This window comes from Tamandua tetradactyla, chromosome 3, assembly GCF_023851605.1.
Source record: "Tamandua tetradactyla isolate mTamTet1 chromosome 3, mTamTet1.pri, whole genome shotgun sequence".
Taxonomy (NCBI): Eukaryota; Metazoa; Chordata; class Mammalia; order Pilosa; family Myrmecophagidae; genus Tamandua; species Tamandua tetradactyla.
In genome coordinates, this window is record NC_135329.1 from 27499229 (window position 1) to 27522408 (window position 23180).

The window sequence follows — 23180 nt, forward strand, 5'->3', positions numbered from 1 at the left end:
CTATTGTAAATGGTAAATTACCCCATTATGTTTTGAAGTTTACATACTGGGAGATTTTGTTTTATATTTATTAGTATCTGACCATCGTATCAAACTCTTCATTCTAATAGTCTCCAATTGATTCTCTTTGGATAATTGTATTATCTGAGGATATACTACATTTTTAAAAAATGTTTTATTGTGGTAACATATATAACTCAAAATAGTATTACCATAGTTTTTTCCTTTCCGATGCTTTTATATATTACTTCTTTTCCTTGTCTGATTATGTTGGCTAGAATCTCTAGAACCATACTAGGTAATGGTGATTATCAAGGTTCCTTGTTTGATTTCTGACCCTAATGAGACATCCTCTACTGTTTCTTAATTGTTGGAGGGAGATAGTCTCTATCATGTTGAAGAATCATTTTTCACTCCCTAATTAAGCACGCTGTCAGTGTCCTCCAGTCAAAGACTACCGGGAATACACTGTAGTTGAACAAGTTGGGTTTATTACTTGTTGCAGGAAGAGAGAATGTATACCATGGGGAACCATGGGTGTCTCTGAAAGAGGTGTAGAAAGTACTTACGGGATTTTGGGTGGGTAATTTTGGGGCAGGTACGAGGAAGTGAGGGTTCCTTCTGGATTTGACTGTGTCCCCCCTAGAAAGTGGGGACAATTCTATGTATATTAGTTGAAGTTCTCCAGAGAAACAAAACTGAGAGTTTACATACATATATATATATATATATAAATATTAAGAGATTTATTATAGGAATTGGCTCATGCGACCATAGGGATGGGCAAGTCCAATTTGTAGGGAGCTCCATGGTGATGCTGAATGCCCCAGGAGAAGCTGGCTGGCTGCAGTAGAGATAGGCGTTATTTCTGACTGCTAAAATCCTCAGCTCTTCCATTAAGGCCTTCAACTGATTGGATGAAACTTCTCTTATTGCCGAAAGCATCTCCTTTGTTGATTGTAAATGTAATCAGCCATGGATAACATCAACTAATGATTGAAATCCATAAAAAACCTTCACCGTAGCAATCAGACCAATGCATGCTTAACCCAACCACTGGACACTGTAACTTGGCCAAATTGACACAGGAAGTGAATAATCATACTATGATTGGGTAGCTCAGTAAATCTTATCTGTAGGGAGGAGAGATTAGATTGAGGTCAAAGCTGTAGTTCGTTAAGAAATGACAGTCATTCTTATTAGGAGACTCTTAGGTGGGGAGTGGCTGATGTTTGGTATTTGGATTGGGTAGTGTTTATTTTCTCAGATGTGATGATGGTTTGGCCTGGTTTTTGTTTTGATCCCTCGTGGTCACAGAGTGTGCTAGGCTGATGTTGATGTTCTGTGATTGTTTATGTTCTACAGAAGCTCCCCCAGGACTTGCTCTTTCTTGATATGCTGTTAAAATCAGGAATTTATGTGATAGATGATATTCTTTAGTGTTTTATTTCGGTTTTAATGGTATCTTCATATCCTCTATTGAAGATGCCAAGTATTTTCCTGAAATTATTTTTTTTCCAGAATGTTTCCTATCCCTTGTCTTGTGGTAATTTTTCATATGCTCCTTAGTTACCCCCTTGTATTTACCTTCAATTCAGGGTGAATATCTCCAGAATCCATTATTTCAACAGAAGAGTGTGTGGACTGTCTTTGGCCCACTCTCTGACTAAATGTATCAGTTGAATCATCTGTGTAGTTTGTGAATCAAATTAGGCTCCTTGGTAAATCTCCATTTTCTAATATATGAGTTTTAGATTTTGGCTTTCACACACTAGTAAAACTTCAAAAATAATTCTTGGAGCACCTGAAGGTGTACCAACATTTAATGTTGCCAAATAAGGCCATTTCAAAAAAACACTACTGGGCGGGCCGCGGTGGCTCAGTGGGCAAGGTGCTTGCCTGCTATGCCGGAGGACCTCGGTTCGATTCCCGGCCCCAGCCCATGTAACAAAAAAAAAAAACGGAAAAACAAAATACAATAAAACAAGAAAATGTTTAAAGATGTTTCCCTTTCTTCCTTCCTTCCTTCCTTCTATCCTTCCTTCCTTCTCTCTGTCTTTCCTTTAAAAAAAAAAAAAAAAAAAACCACTACTAACTGTCACTATTATTTCATAAAATAATGGATATTTTAGCACCAAAATCATAAAGAGAACATAACTCCAGGATCTTAAAACATGTACAAATTTAGCTTTATGAGAAATTAATGTATTGACCTTATTTTTCTCATTTTTGCCCTTAATTGTAAAACCTTTGCCCCAAGCTGGCCTCAGCTGCTGGACTAGGTCAACATTGTTTGAGGTGACACTTCTTTTACCTTTGTACTTCTCCTGCATATCCTTGGGTAGGATGAGCTGTCACAGAAGTCGAATTTCCCACATACTCTCTCTTTGTCTTCTTCCCCTACCCTCTTTGCTGCACAGTTACTTTCAAGGAGTTGTTATCTCTGTTGGATAAAGAGACAAGGTTCCTTGAAGACCAGTGGGCATCACAAGGCCTAAGTCTCAGAGTTTTATATTCTTGGGGATTATTCCAAGATACAGCCGTAGGTGTTTGTTTATCTTAGTTTTATCGAATTATTGGGTACTTTCATATTTTTATCCTCAGTAATATTTTGAAAATTGGAAGTTGAAAGATGTTCTGTCTGGAACTGCTGGTCAAGTGCTTTTTACAACCAGAACGTCTATAATCTTGCTTTTAAAAACTTGATGCATATTCATAGTTACAGCCACAATCACCAAAAACTAAGAGCCAAAATCTGTCATTAACCCCTCCTCCCTATTTTCCCCTGACAAATGAAGTACACTTTCTATGGAGCAAAAGCTGGTTAAAAAGATGGCTAGAAAAAAGTCAACTGAGAACACCTATCATCCAGAGTTCTAGTTATTAAATTTCCATCTTCAAAGACAGTATTAATAAAAAATAGGATTTAGGAAGGATCACCTTTACCTCCTGGCCATAATTCATCTATTAACAGTGAACACTGGACTTTAGGTGCTGACTAGATTATATTAGCTATTTTAGCTTAATAATAGTACACAGCCAAAGTGTATCTTTGTAATGTTGGTTCTTGAAATAGCCTCTAATTGATAGGTGGTATTTTTGGTTATATCCTAGTGAGGTATTAAATTTGAAGTTACCATGCTTGCTTTATTCCATTTAAGCTTGCAATTGTCCAGGTTTGGCACCAGATGGGTCACTGCAGGGGCATTCTACAAACTTTTTGGCCAAGTAGGACTGTTTTTAGGACTCTTTAGTAATATCACCAAGTGCCTCTTCTTTTGACTTCCTTTTGGCCATTTATTTAGGTAAAAATATGTACTTCTTTAGGAAAATCAGTCCAGTGCCTGTGCTTAAAACTTAATTCTTGAGGTTTCCTTGAATGCCACTGCAGAATTTAGTGTGCCAAAGATTAGAATGAGTTTAACATGCTTATTATAGAGAGGTTTTTTTATGGTAGCACTCCGTAGCCTTGAGAAAATGACCTATTTCTTTCAATTCCGCTTCCTCATTTCAAGAATGGGTTTCAAAAGAGTTACCTCATGGGGTTGTCATGGGAACGGAATGGCATATTGTGTGTAGAATGCTTGGCCTGAGTAAAGCCTGCACACCATTAGCTGTGGATATTGTAAGAAGAGCAGAAAATGGAAATGTAGCTAAATAATTAAAGGATAATTTGATGCGTGCTACAAAGAAGGTATAGAACCGTTGCTTTTGGGAGCGCTGAGGTTTGGAAGAGTTTCTTTTCTTTTGATTTATAACTACAAACTACAAGTGGACATTCAAACCCTTTTCAGTATAAAGATACATATATCACATCTTTTCTTCTCTTCAAATCTTGCACACTCTTTCCATTTGCTGCTCTCTCAGCAAATGACTTCACTTTATTCACTGTGGGGGGTGGGGTAGGGTGAGTAGACAGATCTTTAGAGAGGAACTGCTTATATTCTCCCCACCAAATATTATTAGCTTCCTGTACTGGTCCACCTTCTCTTCCTTACTTTCAGCAGAAGGATCCCTGTTGTGTCTCTGGCCCATATGCCCCCTTCCACCCTGACTCCTAAGTCTTCCGATCTCCTAACATTCCCCACCTCACCACCATTCTCTACTGTATCATTTCCATCGGCACGCAGACAGCTTTTAATGTCTCTATTAAAACCACTGCCCGCCACACAACAACAACAGCAAACCTCACAAAATCCTGTCTCACAAAATCCAGCAAACCTCAGGAAAATCCTTTCTTGACCCCACAATCCTCTTAAGATCCTGCTCCATTCTCTCTCTTCCTTGCAGCAAACTTTTCTAAAGATGTACCTGTATTTGCTGTCTCCATTTCTATACCTCTCACTCACTGGTTTAAAAAATTACCTTTGTATATACAATAAGGGATATAGTGTTAAACCTAAGAGATAAGGCGAAAGCCTGCTTTGACTGACTCTTCCCCATCCTTTTCCCTTCCCCTACCCAAGGGATTTATCTAGTCCTTTGTGTCCTTTCAGCAACCCTCCCCCCCTCTTTTTAAGCATATTTGCAGGTGTATATGTCCTCAAAGAAAATGTGTAATATCATTAGTTAGTGTGTGTATTTTGTATAAGTGGTATCATTCTATGTCAATAACTTGTTCTTTTTTCTTTGTGTTTCTGAGGACTTTTTAGGTTAGTAGATATAAATTGTATTAGTATCTATAAATTTACCTCATATAAGCTGCTGATACTACTAATTATTGCTAATGTGTATTGAGCACTGACTGTGTCCCAAGTACTCTTCTAATTGCTTTACATGTTAGTTTTTTAGGCCTTTCAGTGACCTATGAAATTGGTATTATTTTCTCCATTATAATGAGGAAATTGAAGAGTTGCTGAGGATGTGTGCTGAGTAGGTGATGACGTTAGGAAATGAACTCAGGCACTTGTTTCTGTGCTCATAATCATGACTTTGTTTTACAGTATGCGTAGACCATGGCATGTTTTTCAGTTTGTCTATACAATGAACAGCTTCTGGGAACATCTTTTTTAAAAATATTTTAAATATTTTTATTGAGGAATCTTCACACATACAGTTCATACATAGGTGTACAATCAACGACTCATAATATCATCACATTGTTGTGTATTTGTCACCATGATCATTTTTAGAACATTTGCATCACTCCAGAAAAAAGAAATAAAAAGAAAAAAGAAAAAACTCATATATCCCATATCCCTTACCCCCCCATGGACCACTAATATTTCCATCTACCCAATTTATTTTACTCCTTATCCCCCAATTATTTATTCATCCATATTTTTTTACACATCTGTAAAAAAGGAGCATCAGACACAAGGTTTTCACGCTCACACACTCACATTGTACAGGCTATCTTGTTAATCATTTGTCTTCAAGAATCAAGTCGACTGGAACACAGCTCATCAGTTTCTGGTTCTTCCCTCCAGCCACTCCAATATACCACAAACTAAAAAGGGGTATCTATATAATGCATAAGAACAACCTCCAGGATAACCTCTCAACTCTGTTTGAAATCTCTCAGCCATTGAAATTTAATTTTCTCTCATTTACCTCTTCCCCCTTTTGGTCAAGAAAGTTTTCTCAAATTCCATGATGCTGGGTCTTGGTTCATCCCAGGAGTTCTGGCCCGCGTTGCCAGGGAGATTTACATCCCTGGGAATCATTTCCCATGTAGGAGGGAGGGCAGTGAGATCACCTGCTGAGTTGGCTTACAGAGAGAGACCACATCTGAGCAACAAAAGAGATTCTCTGGGGGTGGCTCTTAGGCATGATTATAAGTAGGCTTACCCTATCCTTTGCAAGAATAAGTTTCAAGAATAAGATTGAGGGCTCAGCCTATTGATTTGGTTGTAAACACTGCTTGGGCGAATATCAGGGATTCTCCAAATGGGAAAGTCTAGTATTTTCTCCTTTGTTCCCAGTCCTTCAAGGGTGCTTTGCAAATACTTTTTTCTTCATGGCCCATACCACTCTGGGATATATGGGGGCATCATACTAACCTGGACAATCCAGTAAGATCTCATGCTGTAGTCAAGATTCCATGTACTTATGGTTTTCAACCAAACTGACCATATAAGGTAATGTGCTACCCAAAATATACATTTTGCACCAAATAAACATCTCTCTCTTTGGTATCACACATAAGCTGAAGTTTTAATATATGGAGGATATCATCCTTTATCCTGTATTCTGATTACTTTAGTCCTATCCAGATCAGCCTCATTCATATCTCTAGTTGAAGTCTGATTTGGGAACATCTTGTACATTCTTGTTTGTTCACATGTATGTGTTTCTGTATCTAGGTAGACCCTGGATAAGGAAACTACTGGATCATTGGGTAAACACATTGCACATTATTATAGATATTGTTAAATTGCTCTTGAAAGGGGCTATTTTCACTCCCACCTGTATGACAGGCATTGTCATGATTTCACCAACACTTGATATCAAATTTTAATATTTTGCCAATCATATTGGTTAAAAATGTTATCTCATCACTTCTATTTGCCTTTTTCTGAGTGTTATATGAGTATAGCCTCTTTTTATATGGTCACTGCTAATTTATTGTGCCTCTTTTGTGAATTGCTTGTTTATAATTTTTACCCGTTGTCCTGGGGGCTTTTTGTCTTTTTCTTGTCAATTTGTAAGAGTTGTTTATATATTTTGGACAGTCTTCAACCCCCTTGAATATGGCTTCTGTCACCACCTAAACTGCCCTGTCAAGGACATAGTGTCCTCTGTGTAGGTAAATTCAATATATCCATCCCTGCCTTACTCTACCAGCCAGCAATGTTTCACAACCTCTTCCCTTTTGACACCCTTTTCTTCTGGCTTCCATGAATGCCATCTCTCTCTTGTTTTTTCTCCTAATCACCAGCCTCATCTCTTTCAGTTCTCTTTGCTGACTCATGGTATTCATCTATCTTCTAAATTACTGATTCTCAAATCTTTTAGTCTCAGGACCCCTTTACAGTCTTAAAAATTATTGAGGATTCCAAAGAGTCTTGTTTATGTGGATTATATCTATCTATATTTATTGTGTCAGAAATAAAAACTGGGAAATTTAAAATATTTATTAATTCATGTAAAAAAGAATTAAATGGTGGATTTAACATTAATAAACCCATTATTAGCTAACATATAAAATTTTTTTAATGAAAAATGGGGCAAAGAACCCCCTGATATGTTCACTTCATCTTTTTTTCAGCATGTTTAAATTAGACAATGCAGCTGTAGGTTTACAAATGGAATCTTCTAATTTGTTTTTTAATCCGATGATCCATCCGTAAATATAACAAAAATATTATGAATATTCTTTTACTTTAGAAGAAAATGTTATTAAATTCTAAATAGTAATAGTTTTAGATAAGAGTTTAAAACTTAGAAAGGATTTTTTTTTTTTTTTTAAAGAGAGAGTGAGGAAAGGAAGGAAAGACAGAGAAGGAAGGAAGGATGGAAGGGAAACATTTTTAAACATTTTCTTGTTTTATTATATTTTGTTTGTTTGTTTGTTTTTTACATGGGCTGGGGCCGGGAATCGAACCGGGGTCCTCCGGCACGGCAGGCAAGCACTCTTGCCCGCTGAGCCACCGCGGCCCGCCTAGAAAGGATTTTTAAAATTAAAAAAATGAATATTGGAAAGCGACAAAAAAGTATGCTTATTTCTGGTTGTGTTTTGACATAGAAGAAAAACTTTTGGATATCAGATTCACAATTTACTGAATGATAGTGCGACCACAGAGATTATAGCAGGTATGGCTGAGGAAAGCTGGTAAGGCAGAGTAGAGGTCCTGAGAACAGAATTAATTACTGAAAATATGTACATTTATAACCTAAATCTATGACTTCAGAAAATTCTAGAAAACATAAGAATATACAAGAACATTCCATTAGCTGCTGGACTCATGATATTGTCACATTTTGTCTTGCCTTTGGAAAACTCCACTGTATACTCATGAGAGAATGAAGTTAAAAGAGACAAATTACAGCTAAGTATTAATATGATAATAGTTTTGACCCCTTGGACCTCCTTTTAAGAAATGTTGCTGTAATTGCTGGAGTGCCTTTGGACTCAAATGAGGGTTCTACTCTTCTCTGTCTACCCTCTCTTCCTAGATGAGGCCATCTAACTGCTTGGCTTTTTTTTTTTTTTTAAGGCAATTTTATTGCAGTATAGCTACGTACCATATAATCATCCAAAGTGTACAATCAGTGGTTCCCAGTATCATCATATAGTTGTGCTTTCATCACCACCATCAATTTTTGAATGTTTTCATTATTCCAAATATATATATGAATAAAAATGAAAAAAAATGAAAAAAAACCACCCAAAATATTCCATACCCCTGTTCGCCCACATTATTTATTTATTTATTTGTCCTTATTTTTTTACTCATCTGTCTATATACTGGATAAAGGGAGTGTCAGCCACAAGGTTTTCACAATCACACAATCACTATAAAAGCTGTAGAGTTATACAGTCATCTTCAAGAATCAAAGCTACTGAAATACAATTCAACAGTTTCAGGTATTTCCTTCTAACTATTCTAATCCACCTAAAATGGAAAAGGATATCTGTATAATGCGTAAGAATAACCTCCAGAATGCCTCCTGACTCTATCTGAAATCTCTCAGCCACTGAAACTTCATGTTGCTTCATTTCTCTTCCCCCTTTTGGTCAGGAAGGCTTTCTCAATCCCATGGTGCCAGAGCCAGGCTCATCCATGGGAGTCGTGTCCCACATTGCCGGGGAGATTAACACCGCTGGGAGTCATGTCCCATGTAGTGGGGAGGGCAGTGAGTTTACCTGCCGAGTGGGTTTAGGGAGAGAGGCCACATCTGAGCAACAAAAGAGGTTCTCTGGGGGTGACTCTTAGGCATAATTATAAGTAAGCTCAGTTCTCCTTTGCAGAAATGAGTTTCATAAGGGCAAGCCCCATGAATGAGGGCTTAACCTACTGAAGTGGTTGTCCCCAAATGCTTGTGAAAACATCAGGAATTCTCCAGATGGGGAAGTTTAATATTTCCACATTTTCCCCAGTCCTTCAAGGGCGCTTTGCAAATGCTTTTTATTCTCTGTCCGAATTACTTTGCAGTATATCAGGGCATCACACTAACATGTACAAACCAGCAGTATCTCACTCCCTATTCAAGGTTCTATGTAATTTTGGTGTTTGAATAAACTGACCATACAAGATAAATTAGATAGTATGCTACAGAAAATATAAATTTTGTACCAAGTAAACATCTCTCCCTTTGGTCTCATGCAGAAGTTAAAATTTTCAAACACAGTCGATATCATCCTTTACCCTTTAGTATCATTTACTTTAGTCCTAACAAGATCTCTAATTGAACTCTGATCTCCTTTTCGGCTTGGTTAACAGTTACTGTATGGGGTAATGCTGACTTTCAGAGCTTCAGAACTCTAGCTCTGAGTTTCACTTGTAACACAGATACCCAAAGTTCCAGGGACTGACCAGATTTGTAAAGCTCAGCATCTCAGAATTTAGAAATAACCATTACAACTAAGAATAGATGTGCCTGCTGTGAGAGCTTACAATCTAGGAACCTTTACAAGAAGCTTTCCCTTAATAACCTGTGCTCGCAGATTCAATTCTCAGAGTTTGCACATTAAATTTAGTCCATATTAGTGAGGCCTTATGTGTGTGCCTTTTCATTTCTGACTTATTTCACTCAACATACTATCCTCAGCATCCATTCACCCAGTTGCATGCCTCACAACTTTATTCTTTCTTGCAGCTGCTCAAAGTTCCATTATATGTATATATCACAGTTCACCCTTCCCCTTCCATTTATTAGTCAACGTACTGTTAATCCACCTCCATCCATTGCAGATTGTGAATGCTGCTGCTATAAATGCCTTTGTGCAAATGTCCATTCATGTCCCTGCTTCCAGTTCTTCTAAGTATATACCTGATAACAGGGTTGCAGGATCATATAGCTGTTAGGCACAGGGTTGTTAAGGATTCCACATGAGACAACAAGTCAAACATTAACAGATTTATTGAAGGAATAAAGTATGGAGGAAGCAAGTGGGAGAGTGAAAAGAAGAAAGTAGGTAGGAGCCTGAAATTGGCTCCCACCTGGGGAGCCAGCAGGAAGAAAAAGAAAATGGCTCCAGGTCTTTGTTCTGGAAGCTGTGTTTTAAAGGGACAGTGATGCCAAGAGGGGAGTGTGCCCACTAGGTGGTGTGTTGTCCCTTGATTGGATGGGTGCTTGTTGACGTAGGGTATGATAGATTGCTGAGGTGTTCTCCTTTGATGTGCAGGTGCATGTATCAGGCAGGGTGAGGTGCTGGCTGGGGTGGGTGTTATCAGCTGTGCCATCTGGAGGATACAATACTAGCTAGTATGGCAGTTCATTCATATCTGGGTCCTTGGACCTGCCAAGAATGCTGAGAGAGTGCTGCATCAAGAGTTCCTTTTGCTCTTAGTCTGAAATCCAACAATAGCATTCTTATACTTAGCCTCCTATGGAACCATCACACTGCCCTCCAAAGGGGCTGCACCATTCTATGTCCCTGCCAACAGTAAATAGGGAAGAGTACATCCTATCTCCACATTTTCTCCAGCACTTGTATCTTTCTGTTTATTTTTTAAACAGTTTTATTCACACACCAAATCATTCATCCTAAGTAAGCCATCAATGGTTCCTGATATAATCACATAGTTAGGCATTCACCACCGGATCTAGATGAGGGTATTTCCATTTCTTCCACAAAGAGGAAGAGGAAGAAAAAGAAAGAAGAAAAAATAAAAAAATAAAAAATAATACTAATAAAAAATGAAATAAAATAGAAAGGAGAAACACCACCACCAACACCAAGAATCCCATGCCCTTCCCTTATATCCCCCTCTTATTGACATTTAGCTTTGGTATATTGCCTTTGTTAACATTTACTGGAAGCATGTTACAATGTTTCTCTTACCTGTAGACTCTAGTTTGCATTGATTGTATTTTTCGATTATGTATTTATACGATTGTATTTATACAATTCCATTTTCAACACTTTGCAATGTTGACATTCATTTGTTCTTCCTCATGTTAAAGTGTTCTTGTATTTGTACATTGAATTATCATCATTGACCCCTCTAGGTTTTGCTAAGTTAGACAGTCCCAGTCTTTATTGTCTTTCTTTCTGGTGTCACACACCATCTAGCCTTCCTCTTTCAAGCATATTCACACTCATCCTTACTCAGTGTACTTACTAAATTTGTGCTACTATCAGATAATATTGTGCTATCCATTCTGGATCAATACAATCAATCCTGGGCACAGTCTGTACTCCTTCAGCATCAAAAGCCCAATCTCTACTGAGATGCCTTTCTAGCTCCTGAAAGCCTGTGTTCTCAACTTTAAATTCTCGGTTGCTCGGTAATGTTAGTTCATATCAGTGAGAACATACAGTGTTTGCCCTTTTATTTCTAGCTAATTTCACTCAACATAATGTCCTCAAGGTTCATTCACAATGTTGAATGCTTCATGACTTTATTCTATTTTACTGCTGCATAATATTCCACTGTATGTATGCACCACAGTTTGTTTATGCACTTGTCCATTGATAGACATTTGGGATATTTCCATCTCTTGGTAATTGTGAATAATGCCAGTATAAACATTAGTGTGAAAATGTCCATTCATGTCCCTGCCTTCAGTTCCTCTAAATATATACCTAGTAATGGAACTGCTGTATCGTATGGCAATTCTATACAAAATTTTCAGAGAAACCACCAAACTGCCTTCCAGAGTGGTTGTACAATTATACATTACCACCAACACTGAATAAGTATGCCTCTTTCTCCATGTTCTCTCCCGCACTTGTAATTTTTTGTTTTTTTGAAAATGGCCATTCTAGTAAGTGTGAGATGATAGCTCATTGTGGTTTTGATTTTCATCTCCCTAATAGCCAGTGAAGTTGAACATTTTTTCATATGTTTTTAAGCCATAAGTCTTTGGAAAAATGTCTAAGTCTTTTGCCCAGTTTTTAACTGGATTGTTTGTGTTTTTGTTGTTGAGTTGTAGGATCTCTTTATATATTTGGGATATGAAACTCTTATCTGATATGTGGTTTCCAAATATTTTCTCCCATTGTGTAGGCTACCTTTTTAATTTTATGACAAAGTCCTTTGATGTACAGATGTGCAATTTTGAGATCCCATTTATCTATTTCTTCTTTCATTGCTTGTGATTTAGGTGCAAGGTCTAGGAAACCAACCACCTATCACAGGATCTTTAAGATATTTCCCTGCATTTTCTTCTAAAAGTTTTGTATTCTTAGCTCTAAGGTTTAGGTCTTTGATCATTATAAGTTAATTTTTTGTATAAGCTGTCAGACAGGGGTACTCTTTCCTTCTTTTGGTTATGGCTATCCAGTTCTCCCTTATTGAAGAGGCTGATCTATCCCAGTTGAGTTGCTTGACCAACTTATCAAAGATCAATTTGTCCATTGATGAGAGGGTCTATGTCTGAGAACTTGATTTGATTCCATTGTTCACTGTATCTATCTTTAAGCCAGTACCATGCTTTTTGACCACTGTAGCTTTGTAATATGCTTTAAAGTCAGATAGTGTGAGACCTTGTACTTCATTCCTCTTTTTCCAGATAATTTTTTAGCTATTTTGGGCATCCTGCCCTTCCAAATAAAGCTGGTTATTGGTTTTTCTGTTTCTGCAAAGTAAGTTCTTGTGATTTTAATTGGTACTGCATTAAATATATAAAAGAATTTGGGTGGAATTGACATCTTAACTATATTTAGTCTTCCATCCATGAGCATGGTATGTCTTTCCATTTATTTAGATCTTTGATCTCTTTTAGCAATTTCTTGTAGTTTTCTGTGTATTAGTCTTTTGTGACCTTGTTTAAATTTATTCTTAATATTTGATTCTTTTGTTGTTATTGTTATTGGAATTTTTTTTCTGGATTTCCTCCTCAGACTGTTCATTACTAGTGTATAGAAACACTACTGATTTTTGTGTGTTGATCTCGTACCCTCTAATGTTGCTTTATTCATTTATTAGCTCTAATAGCTTTGCTATAGATTTTTTGGGGGGATTTTCCACATATTAGTATCATGTCATTTGCAAACAGTGAAAGTTTACTTCTTCTTTTCCAATTTCTTTTGCCTCAAGGTATTTACTGATTTCTATTGTAATTTCTTCTTTGACCCACTGGTTGTTTCAGAGTGTGTTCTTTAAGCCTTCTTATATTATATTTTATTTGAATTTTATTTTTTTTCTTGTCTAATTGCTCTAGTTAAACTTTCAGTACAATATTGAATAACAATGGTGACAGTGGGCATCCTTGTCTTGTTCCTGATCACAGAGGGAAAGCTTTCAGTCTTTCCCTATTGAGGATGATGTTAGCTGTGGGTTTCTCATATATTACCTTTACCATGTTGAGGAAGTGCTCTTCTATTCCTGCCTTTTTAAGTATTTTCACCAAGAAAGGATGTCGAATTTTGTCAACTGCCTTTTCTACATCAATTGAGATGATCATGTGGTTTTTCCAATTTGATTTACTGATGTGGTATATTACATTAATTGATTTTCTTGGGTTGAACCCATCTTGCATAGTTGGAATGAGTCTCACTTGGTTATGGTGTATAATTCTTTTAATGTGCTTGTGGATTCAATTTGCAAGTATTTTGTTGAATCATCTATATTCATTAGAGAGATTAGTAGAGTAATTTTATTTTCTTGTAGTATCTTTGTCTGGCTTTGGCATTAGGGTGATGTTGGCATCATAGAATGAGTTAGGTAGCTTTCCCTCTTCAATTTTTTTGAAGAGTTTGAGCAGAACTGGTACTAATTCTTTCTTGAATGCTTGGGAGAATTCACATGTGAAGCTGTTTGTCTTGGACTTTTCTTTTTTGGAAGGTTTTTGATGACTGATTCAGTCTTTCTGTTTGGTTTGTTGATGTCATCTATTTCTTTTTGATTCAATGTTGGTTTTTCATGTTTTTCTACATTGTCTAGATTTTTGACATATAATTGCTCATAGTTTCCTCTCATTAACTCATTTATTTCTGCATTGTCAATAGTTATGTCCCTTCTCCCATTTCTGTTTTATTATTTGCATCCTCTTTTTTTTTCGTCAGCCTAGCTGAAGGCCCATTGATTTTATTGATTTCCTCAAAGAGCCAATTTCTGGATTTGTTGATTTCTCTTTTTTATATTCTCAATTTCATTTATTTCTGCTCTAATCTTTTTACTTCTTTCCCTCTGTTTGCTTTGGGGTTAGTTTGGTGATCTTTCTGTGGTTCCTCTAGGTGAACAGTTAGTTCAATGATGTATGCTCTTTCTTCTTTTTTAATATGAGCATTTAGAGCAATAAATTTCCCTCTAAGCACTGACTTTGCTGCCTCACATAAGTTTTGATTTGTTGTGTTTGCATTTTCTTTTGCCTGAAGGTATTTACTGATTTCTATTGTAATTTCTTCCTTGACCAACTGGTTGTTTAGTCTTCTTATATTTGTGAATTTTCCCACCTTCTGCCTGTTATTGTTTTCCAGCTACATTCCTTTATGATCCAATAAAGTATTTTGTATAATTGCAATCTTTTAAAATTTATTGAGACTTGCTTTGTGACCCAACATATGGTCTATCCTGGAGAATGGTTCATAAACACTTGAGAAAAATGTATATCCTCCTGTTGTGGGGTTTAGTGTTCTATAAATGTCTATTAAGTCCAGTTCATTTATCATACTATTCAACATCTGTTTCCTTATTGATCCTCTGTCTAGATGTTTTATGCATTGATGACAGTGGTGCATTGAAATCTCCAACTATTATTGTAGAGGTTTCTACTTCTCCTTTCAGTGTTATCAGTGTGTGCCTCATGTATTTTGGGGTACTCTAGCTTGGTTTATAAATATTTATGATTGTTATGTCTTCTTGAGGAATTGTCCCTTTTATTAATACATAGTGTCCTTCTTTGTCTCTTTTAATTGTTTTACATTTGAAGTCTAATTTGTCTGATATTAGCATAGCTACCCCTGCTCTTTTCTAGTTGTCATTTGCATGAAATAGCTTTCTCCAGCCTTTCACTTTCAACCTATTTTTGTCCTTGGGTCTAAAGTGAGTCTCGTGTAAATAGTGTATAGATGGGTCCTGTTGTTAAATCCATTCTACAAGTCTGTGTCTTTTAATTGGGGAGTTTAATCCATTAACACTTAATTTTATTACTCTAAAAGCAGTACTTTCTTCTACTATTTTCTCTTTTGGATTTTATATGTTGAATCTTTTTTTCCCTCTCTCACTCTCTTTTTACCTTCCTGATAGTCTTCATTTCTATACTTTTCTCCAACCCTCTCTCTCCTGTCTTTTCCTATCTGCCTGTAGTGTTCACTTCAGTATTTCTTATACAGCAGATCTCTTGTGCACAAACCCTCTCAGTGTCTGTTTGTCTGAAAATATTTTAAACTCTCCCTCATTTTTGAAGCACAGTTTTGCCAGACAGTTTGTTGGTTAGCAGTTTTTCTCTTTCAGTATATTACATTTATCATATCTTTTCCTTCTTGCCTCCATGATTTCAGTGAGAAATCAGCACATAGTCTTATTGAGCTTCCCTTGTATGTGATGGATCACTTTTCTTTTGCTGATTTTAGAATCCTCTCTTTGTCTTTGACACTTGACAATCTGATTAATAAATTTCTTGCAGAAAGTCTATTCAGATCTTTTCTGTTTGGAGTACATTGTGCTTTTTAGTTCTGTAATTGTATATCTTTCATAAGAGATGGGAAATATTCAGTAATTATTTCCTCCATTATTCTTTCTGCACCTTTTGTCTTCTTTTCTCCTTCTGGGACACACATAATGCATATATTTGTGTGCTTCATGTTGTCATTCAGTTCCCTGAGACCCTGATTGTTTTTCCATACTTTTCCCTATGCTTTCTGTTGTGTGTAGAATTTCTGATGTCCTGTCCTGTAGTTTGCTAATCCTTATTTCTGCCTCTTTAAATCCGCTGTTGTAAGTCTCCACTGTGTTTTCATCTCTTCTATTGTGCCTTTCATTTCCATAAATTCTGCCATTTGTTTTTTCAAACTTTTGAGTTCTCTTTATGTTTGCCCAATGTCTTCTTTATGTTCTCCATCTCTTTTGCCATATTCTCCCTTTACTTGTTGATTTGATTTTTTATGTCATTTTGCATATTTTTTTCAAACATATTTAATTAGTTGTTTCAACTCCTGTATCTTATTTGCAAGGTTAGTTTGTTCCTTTGACTGGGCCATATCTTCATTTTTCCTACTATGACTTGTAATTTTTTGCTGGTGTCTAGGCATCTGACTTCCTTGCTTAGTTTATTCTGAAGGTTATTTTCACTCTTTTACCTAGGGTTTTCTTGTTGGTTGACTTTGTTTTCTATCTATTCTTTGGTATTCAGTTCTACCTATTCTAGACCTCTAGCATAGCTTCTGTTTAACTGTCAGAATTTTCCAGCCCTTTTTTCCTGGTTCTTGTCCTGCCTATATGTAACCTTTTTGTGCAGACGGTCTTTCCAGATATGATTGATCTCAATCAGATTTTCCCAGACCAGACAGGACCAGGTCTCAGGAGGAGGTCTAATCCCTATGAAGTTTCTCTGTGGATGAGACCCAGCAGGTTTTCAGACTTTCCTATGAAGCCTCTAAACTCTGTGCTTTTCATATCCTGCCCATCGTATGACACTTGTCAGCCCACAGCTCCCCACCAGCATAAACTGATGTGGTACCATTAATTCTCAGAGGCCCTCTCTGTCAGGGGCATGGTTGAGGCAGAGGCTGAGGCCCAACGCAAGCTTAAGCTGTTTCTGATTTCTATCCGTGGGGCCTGAATTCTCTGCAGGTGTTCCACCACTTGAGCAGGGGCTCACTCCAACTTTTCCTGGGGAAGATATACCCTATAGGGAACTTCACTCATTACTTTGTCTCTCAGACCTTTCTTAATTCAGCCCTTGCCTAGGTCCCACTGACAATTGAAAATGCCTGAGGCTTCCTCTAGTGAGCTATTTAGAATAGTTTTTAAAAAGTTAGGAAAAACAAAACAAAACAAAAACAAAGCAAATTAATAAGAAAAAGAAATCCCTTTTCAGAGCCAGTCCCCAATGTTTGCCAGTTAAGAGCTGGATTTAGTACTCCTTCTTGGGGTTCAGCCCCTTTCCAGTACTCTCAGCTCAGCTGACTCCATAATCCGCTGTCTTTATTCTTTTTTATTTTACATTATTTTATTATATTTTTTCTGTCAGCCCCTCCTCCTCTCTGCTGGGATTAAAACCACAATTGGAGCTGGACTGAGCTATCTTCCCTCACTCCCAGTAGAGAACAGGTAAAGATAAGCCCTTTAAGGAATTATCTCCATCACCTGACTAGTTACTTTGTCTCTCAGACATACCTTAATTCTGCCCTTGCCTGGGGCAGTGCTGAAACCTGGGAATGCCCACAGTTCTATCTAGTGGCTGTTGAAGAAGTAAAAAAAAAAACACTTTTCAGAGCCAGACCCCAGTCCCCCATATTTGTCAATCAAGAGCCAAAGTTGATACCCAGCTCTATGTGCCCCTTTTCTTGGGGCCTAGCCGTTTTCCAGCATTTTGAGTTCATCCAACTCCAAAAGTCTCTGTTTTGTTTTTTCATTTTCCATCAGCCCCTCCTCTTCACAGGGGTGAAACCTCCCAGTTCCCACAGCTTTATGTGTGCTGCAGGTTTATCTATGCTCAGAGGTTGTATCCAGTTGTTCAAACTCGTGATTTCTGCAGTTGAAGCTTGGTTGAGCTACCTTCTTTGCTTCTAGTAGAGAGGGCTTCTTTGTCTCTCAGTGAACCAACTCCAAGATGCCCTGCTATCCCCATGGGGGAGGGAAGCCAGCCTCTGCAGCTTACAATATTTGCAGTTCTGTGTGGGATCTCGGCTGTTCCATCCATTCCAGACTGGTGTATGATGTGTATCTGGTCACTGAAGTCCCAAACAGTTGTTCCAGATAGTTCCTGGCTATTTCCTAGCTACCCTAGAGGACTAACTAAATTCCACACCTCACTGTACCATTGCTTTGCCCCATATCCCACTTGGCTTTTAATACATGTGCTAATAACTTCAAATTTATATCTCCAGTCCAAATTTGTATATCAAGTTGCCTACTCATCATTTTCATTATATATCTAATGGATATTTCAAAACGAACATGTCCAAAGTAGAACTTTTGTTTTCCTACAAATATGCTCACCTCCCAATCTTCCTCAGTGCATGCTCACACTATCTACTTGGTTGTGCAACTCAAAAATCACAGGTGGAGGGGATATCAGAATCAGCTTTAAGAACAAAAAGTAAAGAAATATTAGACACAGGTGAGGAACAGGACCACGGGGATTTGAAAAGAACACAGGGTCATACTAGCTTAATTGCTGTGGATGGGCGGGTTGGGGGCTCATGGAGACTCCACTAGGATCTAGCAGTAACACTCCTATGCAGGGGCCACCTCTGACAATCACCTGACAGCGGGCTTAAAAGAGATTTGGGAGCTAGAGATAGAAATGGGGAGCTGTCAGTATGGAGGTGGGATCTGAAGCCATGGGGGTAAATCAGATCACTCAGGGAGACTGTGTGAGCTGGATGGAGATGGTTAAATGTAGGGTCCTGGAGATAAGTAGCCCTTAATTCTGGGCAGAAGGAGAGGAGCCTGGAAAGACATTAGGAAGCTGCAACCAGAGGAGTGGTAACATAGTGTAAAGACCATTGATTTTGGAATCATTTAGACCTGGGATAAATCAGTTATTTAATTCTGGGCTTCAGTTTAGTCTAGGCCCTGGAGTCACATAAGAAAACTAGAGACAACACCTATTTCATAGTATTGTTCAGGTTAATCCAGAGGCTTAGTGAAAGCACAGTACCTGATATTAGATTACTAGTAGCTTAACAAATGGCTGTGTTTTGTTAGTTAATGTCATAAAAGTCAAGATAGTGAGGGGAGAGGAGGACATTTCAAAAGGTTCTGGGTTGGCCAACAGTGTCAAATGCAGAAAAACATCAAGTAAAATGAAACCTGAAAGGATGCCCCTGAGATTGGCTGTTGGGATTGCTGCACCATTATGAGAGTCTCTGGGGAGAATGTAGTTGAGCAGCCATGCTACTGTGACATCCTGGGAGAGCAGGAGGTGAGTTGGAGCAGGTGGGTGGGGGAACTCATCTTGGTATCTTTAGAGAAGGGAGGTGTGAATCAAATTTTGGTCCTCCCTGATTAAAATCCAAAATGGTTTCCTTTTAAACATAGAATAAAATCCAAACTCGTTTCCATAGCCTCAAAGGCCTTGTATATGTGGCCTTTGTCTACTGCTTTAACTTCACTTGTACCAGGTAGATATAGCTGCATAACAAAGTACTCCAACACTAGTTGGAGTAGCGGTAAAAACACTAGTTTTATATTATGCTCATGGATGCTGTGGGTAAGGAATTCAGATATAGTAGAGCAGGGATACATAATTTCTGCTCCACCGTGTCTGGGAATTCATCTTGAATGCCTGGGAGTGATTTGAGTGATTTAAGTAAAATCATTTGGAGTCTTCTTCATTCACGCGTCTGGCACTTTGGTCATGATGGCAGGGAGGTTAGGCTCAGCTGGAACTGCCAACTGGAATTCGTACATTGGATTTCTCAGTGGTTTGAGTATCTTTACAGCATGATGACTTCAGGTATTTGGACTTACATGGTGTTTCAGAATTTTGAGAACAGGAGTTCCAGTGAAGAAGGTAGAAAGTGCATGGTCTTTTATCACCTAGCCTTGGAATGCAAATAGCATCTCTTCTGCCATATGTTTTTTTTTTCCACTTTTTTATTGTATAATATATATACAAAGAAAAGAAAGAAAAAAGCAATATTTTTCAAAGCATTCTTCAACAAGTAGTTACAGGACAGATCCCAGAGTTTGTCATGGGCTACCATACTAACCTTTCAGATTATTCCTTTTAGCTGCTCCAGAATATAAGAGGCTAGAAGGAATAAATATTTTTTATCATCACAATTGACTTTTTAAAACTTTTTGTGAAAAATAACATATATACAAAAAAGCAATAAATTTCAAAGCACAGTACAATTAGTTGTAGAACAGATTTCAGAGTTTGGTAAGCGTTACAATTCTACAATTTTAGATTTTTACTTCTAGCTGCTTGAAGATACTGGAAACTAAAAGAAATATCAATTTAATGAGTCAGCATCATATTCATTTGTTAAACCCTGTCTTCTCTGTATAACTCCACCATCCCCTTTGATCTCTCTCCCTCTGTTTAGGAATATCTGGGCTACATCTGCCAATGTTTTTGGTCAGAACAGTTGCAACCCCACCCAGATTAAAGGAGAGAGGATATAAATCCACCTCTCAATGGGAGGATGTCAAATAACTCATGGCAATGTTTTTATTTTTTTTCAAATGGAATTTTATTAAGATATGTTAATATACCATGTAATCCACACAAAGTATACAATCAGTGGTTCCCAGTCCCATCACATGGTTGTGGATTTCATCACCATGATTAATCTTAGAACACTTTAATTACTTCAGAGAAAGAAATAGAAAGAAAAAAGAAAACTCCAAACATCCCATACCCCTGTGCCCCCCCATTGACACCCTCGTATTGCATTCTACCCAATTTAAAGACATACAATAAAGGTAAATTAATCAAGACAGTGTAGTATTGTCAGAGATAGATATATAGATCAGTGGAAAAATTAAACACACAGAAGTAGTCCATATACACATGGGCAACTGACTTTTTTTTTTTTTTTTTTTTTGCTATATAGCTATTCAATTATTATCAAAGATCAGGGCTACTGGATTACAGCACCATAATTTCCAGTATTTCCTTCTAACTATTCTTATATACTAAAAATTAAAATGAAATATCTATATAATGAGTCAGTAGTCATAATCATTTGTTAAATATAAATTTCTCCATTACACCTCCTCCCTCTCATTTAATCATTCAATCTTCAGGGATAACTAGTTGTTCTAGTTTGCTAGCTGCTGGCATGCAATACACTAGAAATGGAACGGCTTTTAAAAAGGGGAATTTAATATGTTGCTAGTTTACAGTTCTAAGGCCGAGGAAATGTTACAATTAAAACAAATTTATAGAAATGTCCAATCTAAGGCATCCAGGGAAAGAGACCTTGGTTCAAGAAGGCCAATGAAGTTCAGGGTTTCTCTCTCAGCTGGAAGGGAACATGGTGAACACGGCAGTGTCTGCTGGATTTCTCTCCAGGCTTCGTGCTTTATGAAGGTATTCTCTTTCTTCATCTCCAAAGGTCCTGGAGGACTCTCTGCTTCTCATGCCTATGTTGTTCTGAAGCTTTTCCAAAATGCTTCTTCTTTTAAAGGATTCCAATAAAGTAATCAAGACCCACCTGGAATGGGTGGAGACAGTCTCCACCTAATCAAGTTTAATACCCATACTTGATTGAGTAACATCTCCATGGAGATAATCTAATTAAATCTTCCAACATACAGTACTGAATAGGGATTAGAAGAAATGGCTGTTTTTACAAAATGGGATTAGGATTAAAACGTGGCTTTTCTAGGGTACATAAATCTTTTCAAACCAGCACACTGGGCAATGGCCTTTTTAGCTTTTTCATGCTGGAAAGGGGTTTTGACCTTACGGGGTAGAGGTATGAAACTGGTTGATGTTGTTGGAGAGACTTGTACCTTTGGTTTCAAAGCTTATTGGCATAGGAAAAATCTGGAGACCTTAAGTTTCTGAAAGATCAATTTACTAAGTAAAACATTTATAGAGTCTCAGATAGAGCTCAGGGCTTTCTTTAGAGTTTTCAGGAATACAGTTTGTTGGAGCTTGGTATACTGTGGCAATTTGCAATATTGGCTGAAGCTTACATAAGAGTAGCCTCCAGAATGACCTCTTGCTTCTATTTGTAATCTCTCAGCCACTGAAACTTTATTTTGTTCCATTTCTTTCTCCCCTTTTGGTCAAAAAGGCATTCTCAATCCCACAATGCCAGGGAGATTTACACTCGTGGGAGTCATGTCCCATATAGGAGGGAAGGTAGTGATTTTATTTGCAGAGTTGGCTTAGAAAGAGAGGCCAAATCTGAGCAACCAAAGATGCTCTCTGGGAGTTACTCTAAGGCTTAGTTGCAAGTAGGCTTAGCTTTACCATTGCAGAGATAGGATTCATAAGGGGCAAGCCTCAAGATTGAGGACTTGGCTTATTAAATTGGGAGTCCCTAATGCTTGAGAGACTATCAAGATTCCTCAGGTGGGGAAGATTAACAGTTCCACATTTCCTCCCAATCCCTCAAGGGGACTTTGCAAATACATTTTTATTTCCTGCCCCAAATCTCAAGTATGTATTGTGTTATTATCTTAACCTGTACAAAATGACATCCCCTATTTCAGGTTCCATGTAATTTAGGTTGATTAGATAAACTGATAAGACAGGTTAAATTAGATAATATGCCACAGAAAATTTAAAATTTGGACAAAATGAACATCTCTTCCTCTGGTCTCACATAGAAGGTGAAGTTTTAAAATACAAGACAGTATCATCCTTTACCCTATATTCTGATTTACCTTAGTTCTAAGCAGATCTACTTCATTCATAACTCTAATTAAAGTCTGATCTCTTTTTCAGTTTCTTTAACAGTTGCTGTACGGAGTAATGCTGACTTTCAGAGCTGCAAAATGCTAACTCTGAGCCTGAGGTGGCAAACAGATTGTGGCAATGTTTTTAAACTGCCACACTCATCTTTATCTCCATTCTCTCTCTCATGTTCACAGTTCTCCAGTCACACCAGCCTCCTGTTCTAAAACACCCTGACTTACATCAACCTCAGAACTTTGCCACGTTTTGTTTTTACACACTGGAAGTTTCTTCTCTAAGATATTTGCGTGGAAGACTACCTCTTGCCTTATTCCAGAGAATAAGTGCTCATTTTCCAAACTACAGACTAAGTTTGAAACTTTGCAGCTAGAGAGGAATCCCCAGTATCTCCCTCCGGAGACTGAGTCCTGAACTTAGTTGCCAGGCACAAAGTTCTGACATCTCCCTCCAGAGGTAGAGTTCTGACCGCTGCAGCCAGAGACTAAGTCCAGAATTCTCCCTCCCTTTCAAAGTCCTGAGTTTTGCTCCTGGGACTAAATCTCTACTTAAATGTCAGCTTCCCAGAAAGTTCTTCCTAA

At 37.6% G+C, this 23180-nt stretch overlaps 1 protein-coding gene across 2 annotated transcripts in view; it reads left to right on the forward strand.

The window, feature by feature from the left end:
• The window catches only part of DPYSL2 (dihydropyrimidinase like 2), a 129530-nt gene that overhangs the window by 18487 nt on the left and 87863 nt on the right, over window positions 1–23180 (forward strand). The window contains exon 1 of one of the 2 annotated variants that reach the window (XM_077152848.1): window positions 3561–3694. The exons of the other annotated variant lie outside the window; for it this stretch is intronic. Coding sequence (XP_077008963.1) covers window positions 3677–3694 — 18 coding nt within the window. The 5' untranslated portion in view covers window positions 3561–3676. Of the gene's footprint in view, window positions 1–3560; window positions 3695–23180 lie in introns of those variants that run through there. 2 annotated transcript variants of the gene reach the window in all.